The 18,212-nt window shown below is 37.5% G+C and overlaps 1 protein-coding gene across 5 annotated transcripts in view; it reads left to right on the top strand.

Moving 5' to 3' along the window:
• Positions 1-18,212, top strand: part of scml4 (Scm polycomb group protein like 4) — a 34,666-nt gene that overhangs the window by 8,865 nt on the left and 7,589 nt on the right. For 2 of the 5 annotated variants that reach the window (XM_079831771.1, XM_079831772.1), the window contains exons 3-5: positions 8,833-9,059; positions 13,614-13,740; positions 17,451-17,651. In XM_079831771.1, the coding sequence (XP_079687897.1) occupies positions 8,833-9,059; positions 13,614-13,740; positions 17,451-17,651 (555 nt within the window). Of the gene's footprint in view, positions 1-6,205; positions 6,329-8,404; positions 8,536-8,832; positions 9,060-13,613; positions 13,741-17,450; positions 17,652-18,212 lie in introns of those variants that run through there. The other 3 variants (XM_079831773.1, XM_079831774.1, XM_079831775.1) reach the window with 3 other exon arrangements.

The raw sequence follows: 18,212 nt of genomic DNA, 5'->3' as shown, positions 1-18,212 counted from the left end.
ACTTATTGCTGTTGTTTGTAAGGGACGCATCAATTTATTTATTTTCTTTCTTTATAAAACCCCTCTTCTATGTTAGGCGTTGGCTGGAGGACTTGGCAAACAATGCTTGATTTTTCTTTTGTTATTTTGGTTTGAGTTAGTAGATAGTGTGTGTGTGTGTGTGTGTGTGTGTGTGTGTGTGTGTGTGTGTGTGTGTGTGTGTGTGTGTGTGTGTGTGTGCACATTGTATTGCATGTATTGTGCATGTGTGCAATCAGTGGGAATGTTTTAGGTATGATTTCCAGTCAATGGCTGCAGGCAGTTCCGGTCATGTGACTCTGAAAATTGATGATCGTTCTTTGTTTGGTTCACCTAGAGCTTTAGTTTCAGTAAAGCAGCAATTTGTTGACATTTTGGGAACATTATAAAATGCTGTGGCAATAATGTGAATAATGATAGAAAATTGTTTATTTCAAATCATGCTCTGGTACTCTCTGACATTATGCATGCTACATTTGTCACGGTGAATTCAATTTTTTAAATCCAAAACCTTTTAAACTAAGGTCATGTACTGTGTTTCAGGATTTTGTCCAGCTTCCTCTCCTTCTCTCCATTTACATGAACATACACTCACACAGTAGTTGTCCCTCATCTGCAGTGTTAATGGGTTTGAGATGATTGAGTTGCCACTAAAGATGAATCCATGACTTTAATTAACTTTTGATTTATTGGCCTCTGTATTCCAGGCATAATTAGAAATTAAATATAGTGATCAGCTGGATGGGTGAATGGCGCCAGACTCTGTGAGGCTGTGAAATGGGCTGTCTAAATGTATTTCACAGAGTGCAGTGTCCAATGAGACGACAGCCGTGAATGTCCCCTTTCTGAGTTTCACTGGTTTTCAATTGATCGGTTTTGGTAATATGGCAAATAATAATACAATATTTAGGGACCTTTTACATGACACGGTTTTCAGCTAAAAGTGTTTTTTTTTTTGGCAGTTCATTTAAATGACAAAAGCGTTTTGGGAGCCTGAAAGTACAAGTTTTTGAAAACGATACTGTTATCATCTTTGTGTAAACCACAAAACGCAAATTTGTGAAAACAAAATTGCATAGTGTTTATTTATTTAAAAAAAAGTGACATTGGCAAGCAACTATTGGCCTGGCATGATGATAGTATTTTTAGTCGTTTTTGCGGGTCCGTGTGAATAGGGAACTTTTCCGTTTTTAGTACATTTTTATCGTGTAAACGTACCCTTAGTCTAGTGTTCATACCTGGTGTTCGTAAATTACTCTTTTGCTGTTGTTTATACAAAGAGATCTTATGGAAAAAAAAGTCTTATTATTTATTTCCTATCTAGCCTATGTCACATTAATTATTTCATTATGCAATAATATGCAAATAATGTTTATTAATATTAATAATATTATTTAATTTATAATACATTTATTACATTATCAGTGGTGGGCGATGGTGTTTTAAAATGAGGAGGCAAAGTCCTTTTATATATCAAATGTACATTTATGCCCCTGTTACACTTAATTTTTTTGTGGTTAAATAAACATTACATAAAAAAACAAATACAATATTTTTATTTTATTTTTTACACTATGTAATGTACTATTTATTAAAACCAAAAAATCAGGTCTCCAATTGAACATTTTCTAGTGACCGATCACATCTAAATTTTTCAGTTGGCCAAATTGAATTTCTGTGAATTGATGCAATTTAATTCACAGAAATTAAATTTGGCCAACTAAAAAATTTAGATGTGATCAGTCTCTAGAAAATGTTCAATTGGAGACCTGATTTATTTTTACAGTGCAAGTGTACATTTTGTCAAGTTAGTGTTTTACGCATTTTTACATTTATTCCAAAACAATATATTTTATTTGTGAACTAATGTTCAGCTTTTCTTTTTAATAATTTATTTTCATCAGTCATCAAGCTTGTTAACACTTTAATTTCTACAAGCTGATTGCTCACTAAAAACCCCATAGTCATCATGTTTTTTTAAGCCACTTCAAGTTTGAGTTTGATGTGACATAAAGAGGTAAAATGGAGTTGTTTACCAATCGTTAATGCCAACATTTTCTTTATTCAGGCCGATTCCAGAATGCGCACGAAAACAAGAGGCGGGATCGCACAAACCAATCATATCCAATAAAAACCAATCATATCCAATCATAGCGCGATGGAGACATTGCCTCCTCTCCCATGCATTCTCAATTAACCCACACTAAACCCACCGCATGCATTAGTGTGTCTGTTTTAAGTCAATGTCGCTGTTGGACAGTGTAACTTCAGAAAAAAGAGCGACATCTACACTTTTTAATGTCATATCTTGTAATATTTGCCATGGTTTATTCTATATTTCATTCTATATTTTCTCATCCATTTTTTTTGAGGAGACACTGCCTCCCTTGCCTTCTCCCTGATATATACACCGATCAGGCATAACATTATGACCACCTTCCTAATATTGTGTTGTTCCCCCTTTTGCTGCCAAAACAGCCCTGACCCTTTTACGGCATGGACTCAACTAGACCCCTGAAGGTGTGCTGTGGTATCTGGCACCAAGAAGTTAGCTTCAGATTCTTTAAGTCCTGTAAGTTAAAGAGGTAAATCCATGGGCCTCCATGCATCGGACTTGTTTGTTCAGCACATCCCACAGATGCTCGATTGGATTGAGATCTGGGGAATTTGGAGGCCAAGTCAACACCTCAAACTCATTGTGCGCCTTAAACCATTCTTGAACCATTTTTGCTTTGTGGCAGGGTGCATTATCCTGCTGAAAGTGGCCACAGGCACCAAGGAATACTGTTTCCATGAAAGGGTGTACATGGTCTGCAAAAATACTTAGGTAGGCTGTACATGTCGAAGTAACATCCACATGGTTGGCAGGACCCAAGGTTTCCCAGCAGAACATTGCCCAAAGCATCACACTGCCTCCACTGGCTTGCCTTCTTCCCATAGTGCATCCTGGTGTGTTCCCCAGGTAAGCGACGCACACGCACCTGGCCATCCACGTGATGCCTTGGGGGTCATGACCCTGTCGCCATTTCACCACTCTTTCTTCCTTGGACCACTTTTGTGTTGGGTCACCATTTGGTTTTCTAGTGTTAAATGGGTTCTAAATCAAACCACTGCTCGGATTTGGTTTTGTGAATAATTTGGGTTTCTAGCACAGTTTCCATGAGTTTGCTCATTGTTTTTGGTTTGCTTCCTCTTAGTGGCCAGCAAGACGGCTCCCTAGAAACCACTGTCTTTCAGCCATGGGTGCGGATGTGATTTCTGTGATAGCAGCTAGTGCTCTGAGTGCCAGCAAGATTCTTTATAAGTCGCAAAGATAATAACCTTTCTTTCTTTCTTTCTTTCTTTCTTTCTTTCTTTCTTTCTTTCTTTCTTTCTTTCTTTCTTTCTTTCTTTCTTTCTTTCTTTCTTTCTTTCTTTCTTTCTTTCTTTCTTTCTTTCTTTCTTTCTTTCTTTCTTTCTTTCTTTCTTTCTTTCTTTCTTTCTTTCTTTCTGCTATTATCTTTGCATTGGCAAATGCTGTTGTCATAGCAACCCACATAGATTATTGATCTTGCCGATGACCCATTTGTAGTTTGAACTTTGCTGGTGCTGCTGTTTCTGTGTTCATGTGTTCATTCATTTGTTGTGTTCAAAGCATGCGTCTCTGCTGTAAAGGGCTTGTCGGTAAATATATATGTAAATATTGAAAACATGTTGTTTTTGTACTGTGTTTGTTTTATCTTCTATTTATTTTTTTGCATTTTGAACATTCTGTGCAGTTTTTTTTTAAAGGTACACATGCTTGCCAACTATATTTTATGCATTTGAAAGACATAATATAATCTTCTAAATTCATCATCTTATTATAGTTATTTTAATTTCATTTTCATTTCACTCAAAAGTATGGCATGTGATGCTGAACTTGAAGCAGTTTTGTTCTTGTTCTGTTTGTTGGTGTGTGTGTGTGGTGGGACTTGAAAGACGATTGGCTTGACCTTCTGTTGACCTGGAAGCATTTATCACATGCAAGTATCCAAGTGGGAGGTCAAGGACTGTTTGATAGACGGTATGTGAAAAAGTCCCAGTTGTGGGGATGCTGTGTGTGTGTTTGTGTGATGGAAACAAGAGGGTGTTCTTTCATAGTGCTTGTAGTCTTACTGTAGCAGCAAAGTGCTGATATAGAAGGGGCCAAAATGTAATTTATTGCCTCACTGCCCAATGGTTTAACCTTCTCATATTGAGACTTTTCCTGAATCTTATTTCCCTGTCCAGCTAGTGCTTAATCTTTCGCCTGTGTATTTAACAACATTCTCCTGCACAGAGCAAGTCAGCAGATACATGACTACGCTCTCTGTACACTCGCCAGCATGTGATAGTGTGTGTGTGTGTGTGGTACACGAGTCAGAACCCCCCACCCACCCCACCTCCGACTCTACACATTCCCAGCGTTCTTCTGAGGGGGTCGGAAGGGACGGAGGAAGCTTCTTCCAGCTCTGTACAGTGCTAGGACTCAGTCTGTCAGAGCAGTGTTGAGATTATAACTCTTTTAGTTATCAGGCCAGCTTTATCCAACTGCACCTCGTGAAATCATCTGCTTGGGTTTGTCTGGTTGAATGTGTGCATGTGCTTCATGGTTAATAAAGCTACCTTCTCAGTGACCTAATGACAAGTGACTAGCACCACCACTGAACTTTAAACAGCATATAAATCAAAGCTGCCTAATGTTACTGAATGAAATATCGACCCAGGATGAGGTCAAGGACTGTGAAACGTTGGGGGTGTCGATCTACTCCATCTATGTTTTGATCATCGTTCTGAATCTGATCCAGATGTAGTCTTTGAAAAAAAAAGAGATTTTTCTCAAAATGTTGCTTTTTTTAATGAAACTCACCCAGATTCAAGTGTTAAAAAAAGAATGCCTGAAGCTAGAATTAAAGCAGAGGGTATGTTCTTTCTTTTGATATAGGCTATTGCATGTTCAGATATTCATACGTGGGGGGCCAAGAAAATTTTGTGAAAAGATCAAAAATGCTGGCAACTTAAAAAAAAAAAAAAAATGCTGTCAGGGGAATAGTTAAAACTATCGAGTTTGAAGTCCTTTTGAATAAGATTATTAACTGAAATGGACTAGAACATTCAAGAGCTGGAGACTAATATGTATATTTGTTTATTTATTGTTTGTTTGTTAGCCCCTAAAACGCAAACAAACATTTTGCATCATGAGTTCATAACTGTCAATGTCACTAAATAATATAAATGCCACCCTATTTAAGCTATTAAAATCTGTCTGTGCAAAATGTACTAATAATAACAAGAACTTTAAATAGCATTTTTTAAATTAGCATACAAATTATAATTTCAACCATATATATTGTAAAAGGTATTTGCATTTTGCATATTGCTTTGTTGAATATGATTAAATGTTCTCAATTACAACCTAATTCATGCCTTTTACTACTTTTTAATTTAGATTAGAATTACATGTTGTCTTGAAAAAAAAAAAAAATATATATATATATATAATCAATTAACTGTAGGCTATGTGCTAACATTTTTGCATTACATTTACAATTACAAGTTTTTGGCAGGATTGTTGCAGGGTGCATTATGTGTTCATTATGTCTGGAATTGTTTAAGGATAGAGAGGAAAAAAAAAATTGAAATCCCTTTCCTGTCCAAATTATTTGAGAGAACGCATGCATATTTGTTTTTAAATGTTATATTAATGTCTCACTATACTGCCAATTTGTTTTAGTTTAGCCTGTGGATTTAATCATACAGTGAGAATCTGAAAATTCTTTTTTATGCATATAAAAACGTTATTGCAACAAATATAAAGGATTTTTCGTTTTTATTTGTAAAACAATTCACCAGCTCTTTAAATCATGTAGTAATTTATTAATTATGCAGTAAATTAATGAGCATATATGTAATCAGTAATATATCTATCATTAATAAGCCTAATATTTTTTAAATCGGGGAATAAAATTCAGACAGTCCATTAGCTCTTGGCAGTGGGCTTTGCGTTTTGGGAGTCTTGGCTTGGCTGCTCTAAACGCTGCTGTAGTGTAAATTATTCCGCAGGCTCTGCATCAGCATATGACTATGGCATAGGGAGGATGTTAGGCGCCCAGTTGCCATGACGACAGAAAGGGGACGATGTAGCGACTGCGGAGCGCGCGGTGGTATCGAGAGCGCGCGGTGGAGGCTCTCAGGGCTGGCGGGGGTTTCAGAAGCGGCCGGTCTGTGGAGCGACAGAGGCACGGAAGCGCCTGTGATACGCTATTCTTGACATTGCTGATAACGAATCCGCTCCAGAGCCGAGTGGTCGGTGAGTGTGTATACATTGAAAATGCGTTTGCGTGCCGCTGATTTCGCGGTGAGATTAGAAGATAAGGAAGGAAGACCTCGCGCAATGCAACACGGCTCGTAAACATGAACACGCACACGAGGAACGGTGCTCTATTTTTGACGCTCTATTTTTAATGGCGCGCGCTCTCTCTCTCTCTCTCGCTCTCTCCGCTTTCTGAACGGTTTGCCTTGCACCTGTTCATAAATTCATCGGAATTAGAATTGATTTATGTAGCTGTAGGAAACACATCACTGTGCTTGAGAAATAGATTCATGTAATTGCGCCTGGCTGATGCATGAGAGAGCGAGAGCGCAGGTGAGCGGAAATAATCTGATGTTTAGAAAGTGCATAGGAAAATAACTTGGAATTAGGGTCAGATAAATATCTTGTTGACACATAATAATTAAAAGACCAAATTCTTTGTATTTCGGCATACTATGTCACATGACATATGTTACCTGATGTTTTGGGTAAATAACTTTTGTATTCTTACAATTTGTCATTTATGTTTATCTGGAAAAGCAGATTTATGTCTTTCTTATTATCTCTTGCTTTCACAGCCGGGCTTCAAAATGTCTATTGTCTGTGCACACTACAGTGAATGCACTTCACACATTGCATGGCATATTTACTGCACCCCTTTAAAAAATTGAATAGGAAAGTAGTGTGTTATGTGTATTCATTTACAGAAGAATATAATGTACCGTGATAGATAAAAAATAACATTAAAATAAAGTAAAATTAACAACAATTTATTATTATTGTTATTATTATGATATTAGTTGTGAGATCAAATGTGTCCTACTATTTTTATTATCATAAATAAATCCTTATCATTTAATTTCACCTTAAAATGTCTAGGTTCGACAGAGTTTCAGGGAATACTTAGTTAAAAAGGAAGGATGAGAGAGGAGGAGAGCAGGGGAAGCCGTCTGTCAGGGCTGATCTTGAGGCCAGGCGCCACAGCTGGAGGGGGAGGGGATGAGAGTGAATGAGGGCTGGGGGAGGGGGACTGACTGACTGAGAGCGAGAGAGCGAGAGAGTTGGAAGAGCAGAGGATAGTGAAGATGCTTTTATGTGGCACAGTGTCTGTTTCTTCCACACTCTGCACAGTGCAAGCCACCTCACAGCTTTTGTTCTTCAAATAATTCCAGCCCAGTTCGTTGAGAATTTCATATATGTATGGTTTGAGAATGTTTTGATCAAATAAATATAAAAGTTCCTTTGTGTAAATATGGAAATGTGTTTTATATGTTTTTTTTGCATTATTTATTTATTTATATTAGTAATTTTTTCCCAAGAACAGAAGCTAGTTTGCAGGTTGAACTACAGGTTGCAGTGTTTAGGCCATGGCCATGTGTTTTAGTTAAACTTCTGCTGTTGTTAGTTTTGCTTTCTCAAAATGAATATGTTAAAGCATTGACTGTCATTTGAATTTAAACTGTTTTAGTTTTGATTGGTTTGATGTTTATTTTTCAGTGAGTTAAGTTAAATGGAAATTGCAGGGTTCCATGCAGTGGTCATGGGAAACCTGTACTTTAAATATCAGGGAATTAGACATGGAAAAGTCATTATTTTTTTATTTTCTAGTTATTAACTATTTTAGCAGCTTCTAATAATGGTATATATATATATATATATATATATATATATATATATATATATATATATATAATTCTATTTTTATTTATTAATTGCTGTATTTATGCTAAGTTCTAAATTTTCATCAGCTAAAATTGCTATATTTGTATAGCAACATTTGAGAGTATGTGTACTTATGTGTAAGTTACTTAAGAAAGTAAGAAACTAGTGGGCAATACAAGCTAACTACTTGGTTTAAGGTTAGGTTTAGGGGTAGGCTCAGGGTTAGTACTTTAACCAGTTATTATAATTACTGTAATAAGTACATAGTACCTGAGGAACAGGACTGTATAATAAATAAAATGCTTCTATTTTTTCATCATCTTGTACTATTTTTATTTATTCATTTCTATTCTTTTCTAAATTTCCATCAGCTAAAATTGCTATATTATATTATTTTATTTTTTCTTTCAGATTACTAAAATTATCCAGTAATCACGAATGACTGACGAGTGAAAAATCATGGAAATTCATTGGTCGAAAGGTCTGGGAACCCAAAATTTCTTACTGACTACACAGATTTGTGTGTGTGCGTGTTGTAGTTGGTGAGTGCGTTGGAGAGTTACATAATGAATTGATGGTTGGGAATAACAAAAGTTGTGGTTTGCGTCTTTGTTGCTGTTTATAACTGAATTATCCAATGAAACCCAAACCAGAAAGTTCACATAGTAGACATGTGTACTCCTTATACAATTTAAAGTATCACATGATGCAGTTGACAGTATACATGTCAGTATTTTTTACATTCAGTCAAGAGAAACATTCACCATATAGTATTAAAAATGATTAAATATCACTGTTAATGCAGTTCAACATTCTGACATTGTGGTGTTCTCTCTCAGGTCTGATGAGTATTCCTGCTGCTGCATCAGTTCAGTCAGGGGGTGGAGAGATGCAATCACCTGGGGCCATTAGCCCTTCCTTCCTCCCGCCCCCAAGTGGAAAAATTCCAGGTCGCAAGAGGGGTCGCCCACCCCTGAAGAGGCACCCGGAATATCAGAGTCGCTACCCAGAATCCCTTCCACCCATTAAAGTGCCTAAGAAAAGAGGGAGGAAGCCTGGCTTTAAGGTCAGTAAATATCAGAGTGTTTTGTGTGTGTGTTTTTAAATGTGTTTTTTGCTTGTAGGCCACAAAGATAAGACCTTTCCATTGTTCAAAAGTGTCTGCCAAATGCATAAATGTCATCAAGTGGTGCATTTGAATACATACAGGTGCGTGTGTAACATTTATTTGTATGATTGTTTAGCTAGAGGAGCAGAGTAATGTATTGTGTGTGTGTGGTTGTATATAGGTAGGCCCATCTGATGTTGACTGTATGCGAGAAGGAGGGGACAAGGTGGTTGTTCTTTGACTGATGTATCTGCAGTCTGCTGCTGCTGAGTTATTTTTAGCCGTGTGCCTGAGCACAGGCCTCATAATGTCTCTGCTGCTGAGCAGCTACACACTGCCACAATGTGTGTGCATGTTAGGAGATTTGCAGTAAACATCCATGTAAAACGTTTGAATAAAAAAGACAAATTTGCTACCAGATGTACACTGATGAGCCTAATATGCTGTTGGTCCTCCGTGTGCTGCCAAAAAAGCACCGACCCACCGAGGCATGGCCTCTGCAAGACCCCTGAAGTTGTCCTGTGGTATATGGCACCGATACCTTAGCAGCAGATCCTTCAAGTCCTGTTTGTTGTCAGGTGGGCCAGCACACCCCACAGATGCTCAATTGGATTGAGATCTGGGGAATTTGGAGGCGAGGGCAACGCCTTGATCTCTTCATCATGTTCCTCTAACCATTGCCTCTAACCAAGTGGCATGTGTCAAATTTACGTCCACATGAATGACTGGACCCAAGGTTTCCCAGCAAAACATTGCCCAGAGCATCACACTCCCTCCACTGGCGCTTTTGATAGGCACTCTGATTGCTCTGTGGCTACTCAGCCCCATACACAGCAGAGTGTGATGCACTGTGTGTTGTGACATTCCTCCCATAACCATCATTACAATTTTGTGTGACTTGTGCCACAGTAGACCTTCTGTTGGCTCGGACCAGACGGGATAGCCTTTGTTGCCCTCGTGCATTGATGAGTCTTGTACGGCCAACACCCTTGTCACCGGTTTGTGATTTGTGCCTCCTCGGACCACTGTTGGTAAATTCACACCACTGCTGACCAGGAGCTACCCACAGGCCTTGCCGTAACAAAGATATTCTGACCCATTCGCTGTAAAAGTCGCTCAGATCTTTATTCCTGCCTATTTCTCCTGCATCCTGATCCAACACATTGATTTAGAGAACTGATTGTTTGCTTACCATCTAATCTACCATCACTTGTGAACTGCTCATAATGTTTCGGCTCATTAGTGTATATCAGATATAGTTGTATTGGACTGCATTTTATTTTGTGTGTGTGTGTGTATATATATATATATATTTTTTTTTTCCTATAGATATTTGATGTTGATTTGTTGTGTGTACAATTTGGTGTTATAATCAGGGGTTTTAAGGAATGGTTGCTTGGTGATTTTGTTTTGGAACCTTTTGAAAACTTTAACTAGATTTTTCTCAGTACTAACTAAGTTCAAACGTGTAGCTCAGTAATTTTTTTGTCCGACTCAAACAAATCATACATCATTTTTTTATTACATTTAAACATACATTTGAGTTTTTTTTATTAGAGAATGTGAAAATAACAATAACTTATTTTTGAAAATTAGCTCATTGCGACTCATTGCGATTTTGTCAACACTGGTCTCACACACACACACACACACACACACACACACACACACACACACACACACACACACACACACACACACACACACACACACACACACACACACACACACACACACACACACACACACACACACACACACACACACATATATGCACCTTAAAGGGGGTCAATTATGCTTTTCCACTTTTTCAATTTTAGTCAGTGTGAAATGTTGCTGTTTGAGCATTAAGATCTTCAAGGTTACAAAGCTCAAAGTCCACTCCAAAGGACTACTTTCCAAGAACTACAACGAACAACATTTTATTAATTCGGCTAAGGTGCAGTTTTTTTCTGACCTAATCTTAAAGAACCATCATAGTCTGAAAGTCTTGTTCCGTGTAATAAATACAGTCTTAAATTCTGTATATCCAACTGTTGTTTGATAATTCTGGGAGAGCTTGTAAAAACGTTTAGAATTTTTTATGGATAAGTTTACTACTATTAGAGCTAGTATCTCTAATCCTGTCCTGGATCCTGGCTATCCTTTAGCCCCTCCTGACTCGCTTACTGCTGGCCAACTAGCTATGTTTGAGTTATTCATCACCTGAAACCAGCCAACTGCTCTCTTGATGTTATTAACATAATCGATTTCAATCTAGTTTTAGGTCTCTGCAAAGCACCGGAACTGCCCTTCTCAAAGTAACAAATGGTTTGTTGATATCGGTAGATGCAGGGGACTTCGTTGTTTTAGTGCTTCTCAATCTAAGCTTAGCATTTGATACTGTGGTTCACAGGATTCTTCTCGACCGTTTGAGTCATTGGGGGGGGGGGGGGGGGGGGGTTTCAGGGAGCATGTACTAAAGTGGTTGTCTTCCTACTTACATGAAAGAACCTTTGCTGTGGAACTAGGGAACTCTATCATCCTCTCAGCCTGTCCTATCATGGGTTCTTCAAGGTTTTCCTGTTTTCCTTATATATGCTCCCACTGGGATTAATCTGGCAAAAACATAATGTGGCATATCATTGTTATGCAGATTACACCCAGCTGTATCTACCTCTGAAATGTGATGATGACTCCGAACTAACATCTTTGCTTGATTGCCCGGATAAAATAAAGGTTTGGATAGTGTCTAGTTCTCTTTGACATAGCGACAACTGTCCGCTTTTAAAGCAGCTCAACCAGGCATCGCCCCCTTTTTTGTGTATTCCTTGGGCGGAGATTATTTAAATGAGTAACATTGTGACTTCATAAGATCGCGTTGTAGTCCAAACAAGTCCATCAATCAATCAACATTTATTTCTATAGCACGTTTCAGAATACAGATCACTACTCAGACTCCAAACCCCTAAGGGCAGTTGTGAGCAAAAGAGTGTAGATGCGTTTTCAATAAGGATTTAAAACATTCCAACGAGTCACAGGATCTAATATGTAGAGGAAGGCTATTCCAGAGTCATGGCGCAGCCACAGAGAAGGCATGATCTCCTTTAGTCTTCAACCATGACTTAGGAACATTAAAGAGACTCCAAATATACTCTGGAGCAAGACCATGTAAACCTTTAAAAACCACTAACAAGACCTTATATTGCACTCTAAAATCAACAGGAAGCCAGTGCAGAGAGGCCAGCACCAGAGATATACTAGAGCATTTCCTTGTGCCAGTCAGCAGTCTGGCTGCTGCATTTTGCACCAATTGCAACAAAGCAAGCACATTTTTAGACAGCCCCAGATATAAAGAATTGCAATAATCCAGTCTGGATGAAATAAAAGCATGAAATCACAGTCTCAATATCTTTAAAATTCAAAAAGCTCTTCAATTTGGCAAAGCCCCTCAGTTGAAAGAAACTACCTTTAATCACAGCATTAATTTGTCAATCAAATTTCAGCTCTGAATCAAAAATCACCCCAAGGTTCCTCGCTTGCGTGTTGACATTGGTGGCTAAAGGACCAAGGGGAAGTGCAAGCTTTTCGGCTACCTTCAATAGACCAAATATCACCACTTTCGATTCCGATTCTGAACTCATTAAGCTGAAAAAACTGTTTTTTCCTCAACGTTTCCAAAACTCATTTGTTTGAACTTCCTAAGGCTGAAGAGAGTGGTTAAAACACTGTTCCTGAACATTATAACACCAACGTTTATCTGTGCGCTGCACATTTTATAGAGAACAGCTTGTTTTCTGTTGCTTTTGTAAGCTCTTTAAACATGGTCTTGTGAACGATTATTGTTTGTATTACCTTAGTTTTCCCACAAATATCACGATTAAATGGTGGATAACATTGTATCTATAATGTATAATTACATAAAAACATACCACTCTGAAACGTCCTATGAAAAACGTGCTTGCAAAGTCTGTATGAAATCCATTCTGCACGATCTTGTTGTTCGTTAACATTGTCAGGGTCTCGGGCTCGAATTGGTTTGAAATTGACACCATCAGTAATTACACTAGAGAAGATTAGATTAACTCGCAGTTATAGAGGGGTGGGATATTTCCAGAACACGCGCTAAGTGGTGCCAATCACAACACACTGGGCCAAATCACAGCACATTTCAACATATTTTGTAAGAAGGGGCTTCATTGAACTAAGGAGAGAGGTGCTGTTATAATGTAAAATATGTGACAAATAATGCGCTTTTTCAATAATCAAGCATGAAAACTGTGACAAGCAGGGCGGGCGAGAGCCGTGAGAGAGCGGCGGCTCGACAAAAACATATTCTAGTACACCCCAAAAACAAAATCAAGACTTCATAAAAGGGCATAATAGACCCCTTTTAATAATAATACAAAAATTACATAGCATAAATATATGTTATAAATTGTCTATCTTAATATACTTTTATTTATCAATTATATAATAATAATAATATCTATATATATATATATATATATATATATATTTTTTTTTTTTCAGCTGAAGTCTCGCTTGATGACGCCCCTGGCTATCTCTCCTCCCAGCAGCACCCCAGAGCCAGACATGAGCTCAATCCCCCAGGATGCTGCTACTATCCCACACTCTGCCACCCCACAGGTCCTCACAGGTAACGAACACACACATCCTTTTCATCCAGTTTCAGTATCTGCAGTGTAAAGTGCTGCCATGCGGTTCCCAGAAACTAGTAACCAGGTCTAAGTATTAAGGGAATAATAAAATGTGAGCATTAGAAGAATCACTGTCCTCAGAGGAGTCACATTATAACTCAGTGCCGTCTCATTCTCTTTTTAGTGGCCAGTAGGGACTGTAACTCTACCCATATATATCGGTATAATGATAACTGTTATTTTTTATCAAAATAATATGATGGGATGTTTGTCTCATGGGTGAGAGAAGCCAATCAACACTTTCTTTCTATTAACAAGACCAGATATTTTTCCTTATCTATTATTTAAAGGGTTAGTTCACCCAAAAATTTAAATTCATCATTTACTCTCCATCAAGTTGTTCCAAACCTGTATGAATTTATTTCTTCTGCTGAACACAAAACGATAAGGATAAAGATAGTTTGAAGAATATGGTTAACCAATAGTTGATGGTCCCCGTGGCCTTCCATAGTATGGGTTAAATGATGGAGGTCAATGAGGTCCATCAGCTATTTGGTTTCCAACAGTCTCATCAAAATATCTTCTTTTGTGTTCAGCAGAAGAAAGAAATACATACAGGTTTGGAACAACGTGAGGGAGGGAGAATTCCAATGAAAATGTTTTGCCTCTTTGGTTTCATTTGTACTCATTGGCCGTCATTATCTTACAGAAAGTAAGTAAAATTCAATAATCCCTTTGAATTTATTGAAGAAATGTATTTTCTTAGTATAAACTACCAGTCAAAAGTTTGAGATCTATAAGATTGTTTAAAGTTTTTGAAAGAAGTGTATTATTCTCACCAAAGCTGCTTTTATTAGATTCACAATACAGTAATATTGTGAATTAGTATTACAATTTAACATAACTTTTGTAATTGAATGCATTTTAAAATGTGATTAATTCCTGTGATTGCAGAGCTGAATATGCTATAATATGCTGATTTTGTCTCAAGAAACATTTCTTATCATTATCAATGTTGAAAACCGCTAATATTTAATATTTTTGTGGAAATTGTGATGCATTTTTTTCAGGATACTTTAATGATTAGAACGTTCAAAAGAACAGCATTTATTTGGAAGTAATCTTTTGTAACAACATTAAAATCTCTCAAGTTTTGTCAATTTTGATCAGCTGCTTGTCTTTGCAAGTACAAATTAAGCATGCAAATATTGTTTTGTCAGTTGTGATAAGACTGTAATCATAGATCTGTCAATCCTACTGAGTGTGTGTGTGTGTGTGTGTGTGTGTGTGTGTGTGTGTGTGTGTGTGTGTGTGTGTGTGTGTGTGTGTGTGTGTGTGTGTGTGTGTGTGTGTGTGTGTGTGTGTGTGTGTGTGTGTGTGTGTGAATGTAGCCAGTAAAGGTTTCATATGGCACACACACACACACTCAATCTTTGGGGTCAGGACCCTTTAGTCCGTAAGATCTGCCCATCCAATTCGGCAATAACATCCATGAGAAGGAAAGGGAAGAGAGAAAAGAGTAGTTACATCTCTTATTTTAAAGGTTAATAGGTGTGAAATTCTCAAGGGACTTTATTGAGGGACCTGACTGCCCTAGCCTTAGAGGCATTATTATCCAATTTATCTCCTCATTACAATGGAGAGATCAGTTCTGTTCTGCTATATTGCCTTTTTAGTGGAATAGAAAATCTTACTATTTAAAAAATATGAGCTTCACATCACAACTATAGCATGTGTCATTTCAATTCTGCCTTTCAAAATGAACGGAGACTGCGTCTCAGTGCTGTTCATGGTCTACTTTAAACATGAGAAGTTGTGATGGTATGGCTGAACTCAATCTTGAGTTCTCAAAGCTTAATCCGTTTGCTGTAGGGAGCAGTTGCTGAACAAGAGGCTTTTGTCTGCCCACCAGGTTTCTAGACTTTAATTCTTTGTGCAGTGGAAAAGTCTTTTGGTCCCTCTCCTGTATTTCAAAAACCATGTTCATTTTGTCCAGATTCATGCCTTCATATGTTTGACACCAGCATTTTGTCTTTAATTCTTTTAAGAAAGAAATTTGACAAAGCATCTCAGTGCTCGCAAACCTGCGTTCCGATGTGAGTGATGTTTGTTGTGGGTGTTACCGAGGGAGTTGTTGCGCAGGTCATGACCTTAATGACCTGAGGTCATTGTCAACAACTTTGGTGTTTTGTTTTATCCTGAAAACGTGTTTGTATGTGCATGCTTGCAATTAAATTATATTGCCTTTCCTGAGTGTGCTAAATCTGCAAGCCTACATGTCTATCATGTCAGTGATCTTGCTATCAGTTATCTATTTTAAGGCTTTGTGTGTCATCTCTCATGCTTGCTGTTCATTGACTTTATCCTGTTACTCATTCTCAAACAGGCTACTTCTTGCTATTTATTTAAGGGTGTTTGTGTGTGTGTGTGTGTCTGACTCCTGGTCATGGTGCTTTTAGATGACAGACGACAAAGGAAATCCCTCAGCATGGCAATCTGTCAGATTAAAGCATCCGCATGCTGCAGACGAGCGAGGGAAGTCATTGGGGACAGATTGTGTGGGAGGAAGTGGGAGGGGGGGCGAGTGATTGGTGGATTCCTACACACAGTGCTCTCTCTTCCTTTTTCTTACTCTCTTTTTATTTCTATTATATTCCTGTGGCAACACATACATAACCTGTATTGTTTTTGTTAAGATAAATCGTTCATGCTTGTATTTTTCCTCATTTGTAAGTCACTTGGGATAAATGAATGCACAGAAATGTTTCCTATTGAAGGGGGTTTGTTTTATTTAGGGTAATCAAAAATTGATTGGCTCTGGTTGGCTCATAAAACGCAGATGCTTTTAGGTGTGATTTACAGTATGTGATTTTGTTGTGTAAAGACATTTTAAGATAAGTAGCTGGTGTATAATTGTCTGTTTATAGATCTGTTTGAGTATTTCTCAGATATGAAATTCAGTTCTCCCTTCCTGACCTCTGGAAATGATCTATACTGTAAACGTGGCCTCAAATGTTTGAACATTCCTTGACAAATATTTGAGGAAGATGTACTGTGTGCACTGCCTATGTGTATGTGTGTTGTACAATTACATGTAGACATTCCCCCGGTTCACAGACTAAAATGCATGTTTGAGCTGTTTTAACTGAAAGCAACTTGCACTGATGTATCTTAAAATATATCAGTGGCATTGTTTTTTTCTAAGGCACGTTTATAAAAGCTACCTAATTGAACTAAGGCCTAATCCTGGCTTAACCTTAGCCCTGTCTGTGAAACCGGGCCATTGTCTTTAAAGGTCATGGTTTAATTTTGGATTATTATGGTGACATGTTGTTGCTATTTTTTTTGCTGCATGTACGTTTTCTGCATTTGCTTTTAAAGTTACTGATTGTTACACTTAAGCAAACAGTATAAACTTACACTTATACATTTTCAGTTAATACAAAAACTATTAAAAGCAAGAGCAGAACAAAACCAACAAATTACTCACAACAGCATTGCAATTAAACTGTGTTGTTGAGCTTTGCTTATTTTTGTGTCTCTACGATAATCAGACAATGACCTTAACATAAACGGATAATAAAATTAGCAAATACAGCAGTTCCATATTGTGCTTATTCCATTATAATGCATGCTTGAAGCAGGAATTGCTAATTTTACACAGTTTGGTGTTAAAATCTCTCTCTTTCTCTCTCTGTCCTTTTTCCAGTGTGTATTTACGTGAATAAGCAGGTGAACACGGGTCCTAATCTGGACAGGCAGAAGGTGCTGCAGCTTCCAGATCACTTGGGTCCCGCCAGGCCCTCTGTGGTGCTGCAGCAGGCGGTGCAGGGATGTATTGACAGCGCGTTTCAACAGAAAGCCGTCTTCACCTTACTTACCGAAGGCTACGGAGGAGAAAAGATCTCAGGTTAATCTCCATTTTTTATTCTCATTCTGCAGTCCACTGTATGTGCTCATTATATACTTTATATGCACTACCGTTGTAAAGTCAGTACGAATTCTTTATAGAAATTAATACTTTTATTCTGAAAAGATGCATTAAATTGATCATAAGGGACATTTAAGATTTCTTTATTCAAATAAAAGCTTGAATTTTATATTCATTAAAGAAACCTGATGAAAATGTATCACAGAATATTGAACAGCACAACTGTTTTCAACATCATTGCAATACAAGATATTAGAATGATTTCTGAAGGATCATGTGGCACTCAAGACTGGAGTAATGACTGCTGAAAATTCAGCTTTGCCATCACAGGAATAAATTACATAAAAAAAGTTTAATTAATTGTTTAATTTGAAATGATGTGGCTGAAATATGATTTGGGAATTTTTAAATATACTGTAAAGGTATGCATATACATGTATGTATACAAGTGAGCACTGAGTAATATTACTGAATTACATGTACTTGCCGTATAATTATTTTGTGAAGCTACTTGTAAGTGTGCAATTTCAATTCATAGAA

The sequence above is a fragment of the Gobio gobio genome (genome assembly GCF_949357685.1).
Source record: "Gobio gobio genome assembly, chromosome: 12".
In the NCBI taxonomy this organism is placed as follows: Eukaryota; Metazoa; Chordata; class Actinopteri; order Cypriniformes; family Gobionidae; genus Gobio; species Gobio gobio.
Note: the sequence above shows the minus strand (reverse complement) of the source record. Positions and strands in the feature narration are given on the sequence as shown.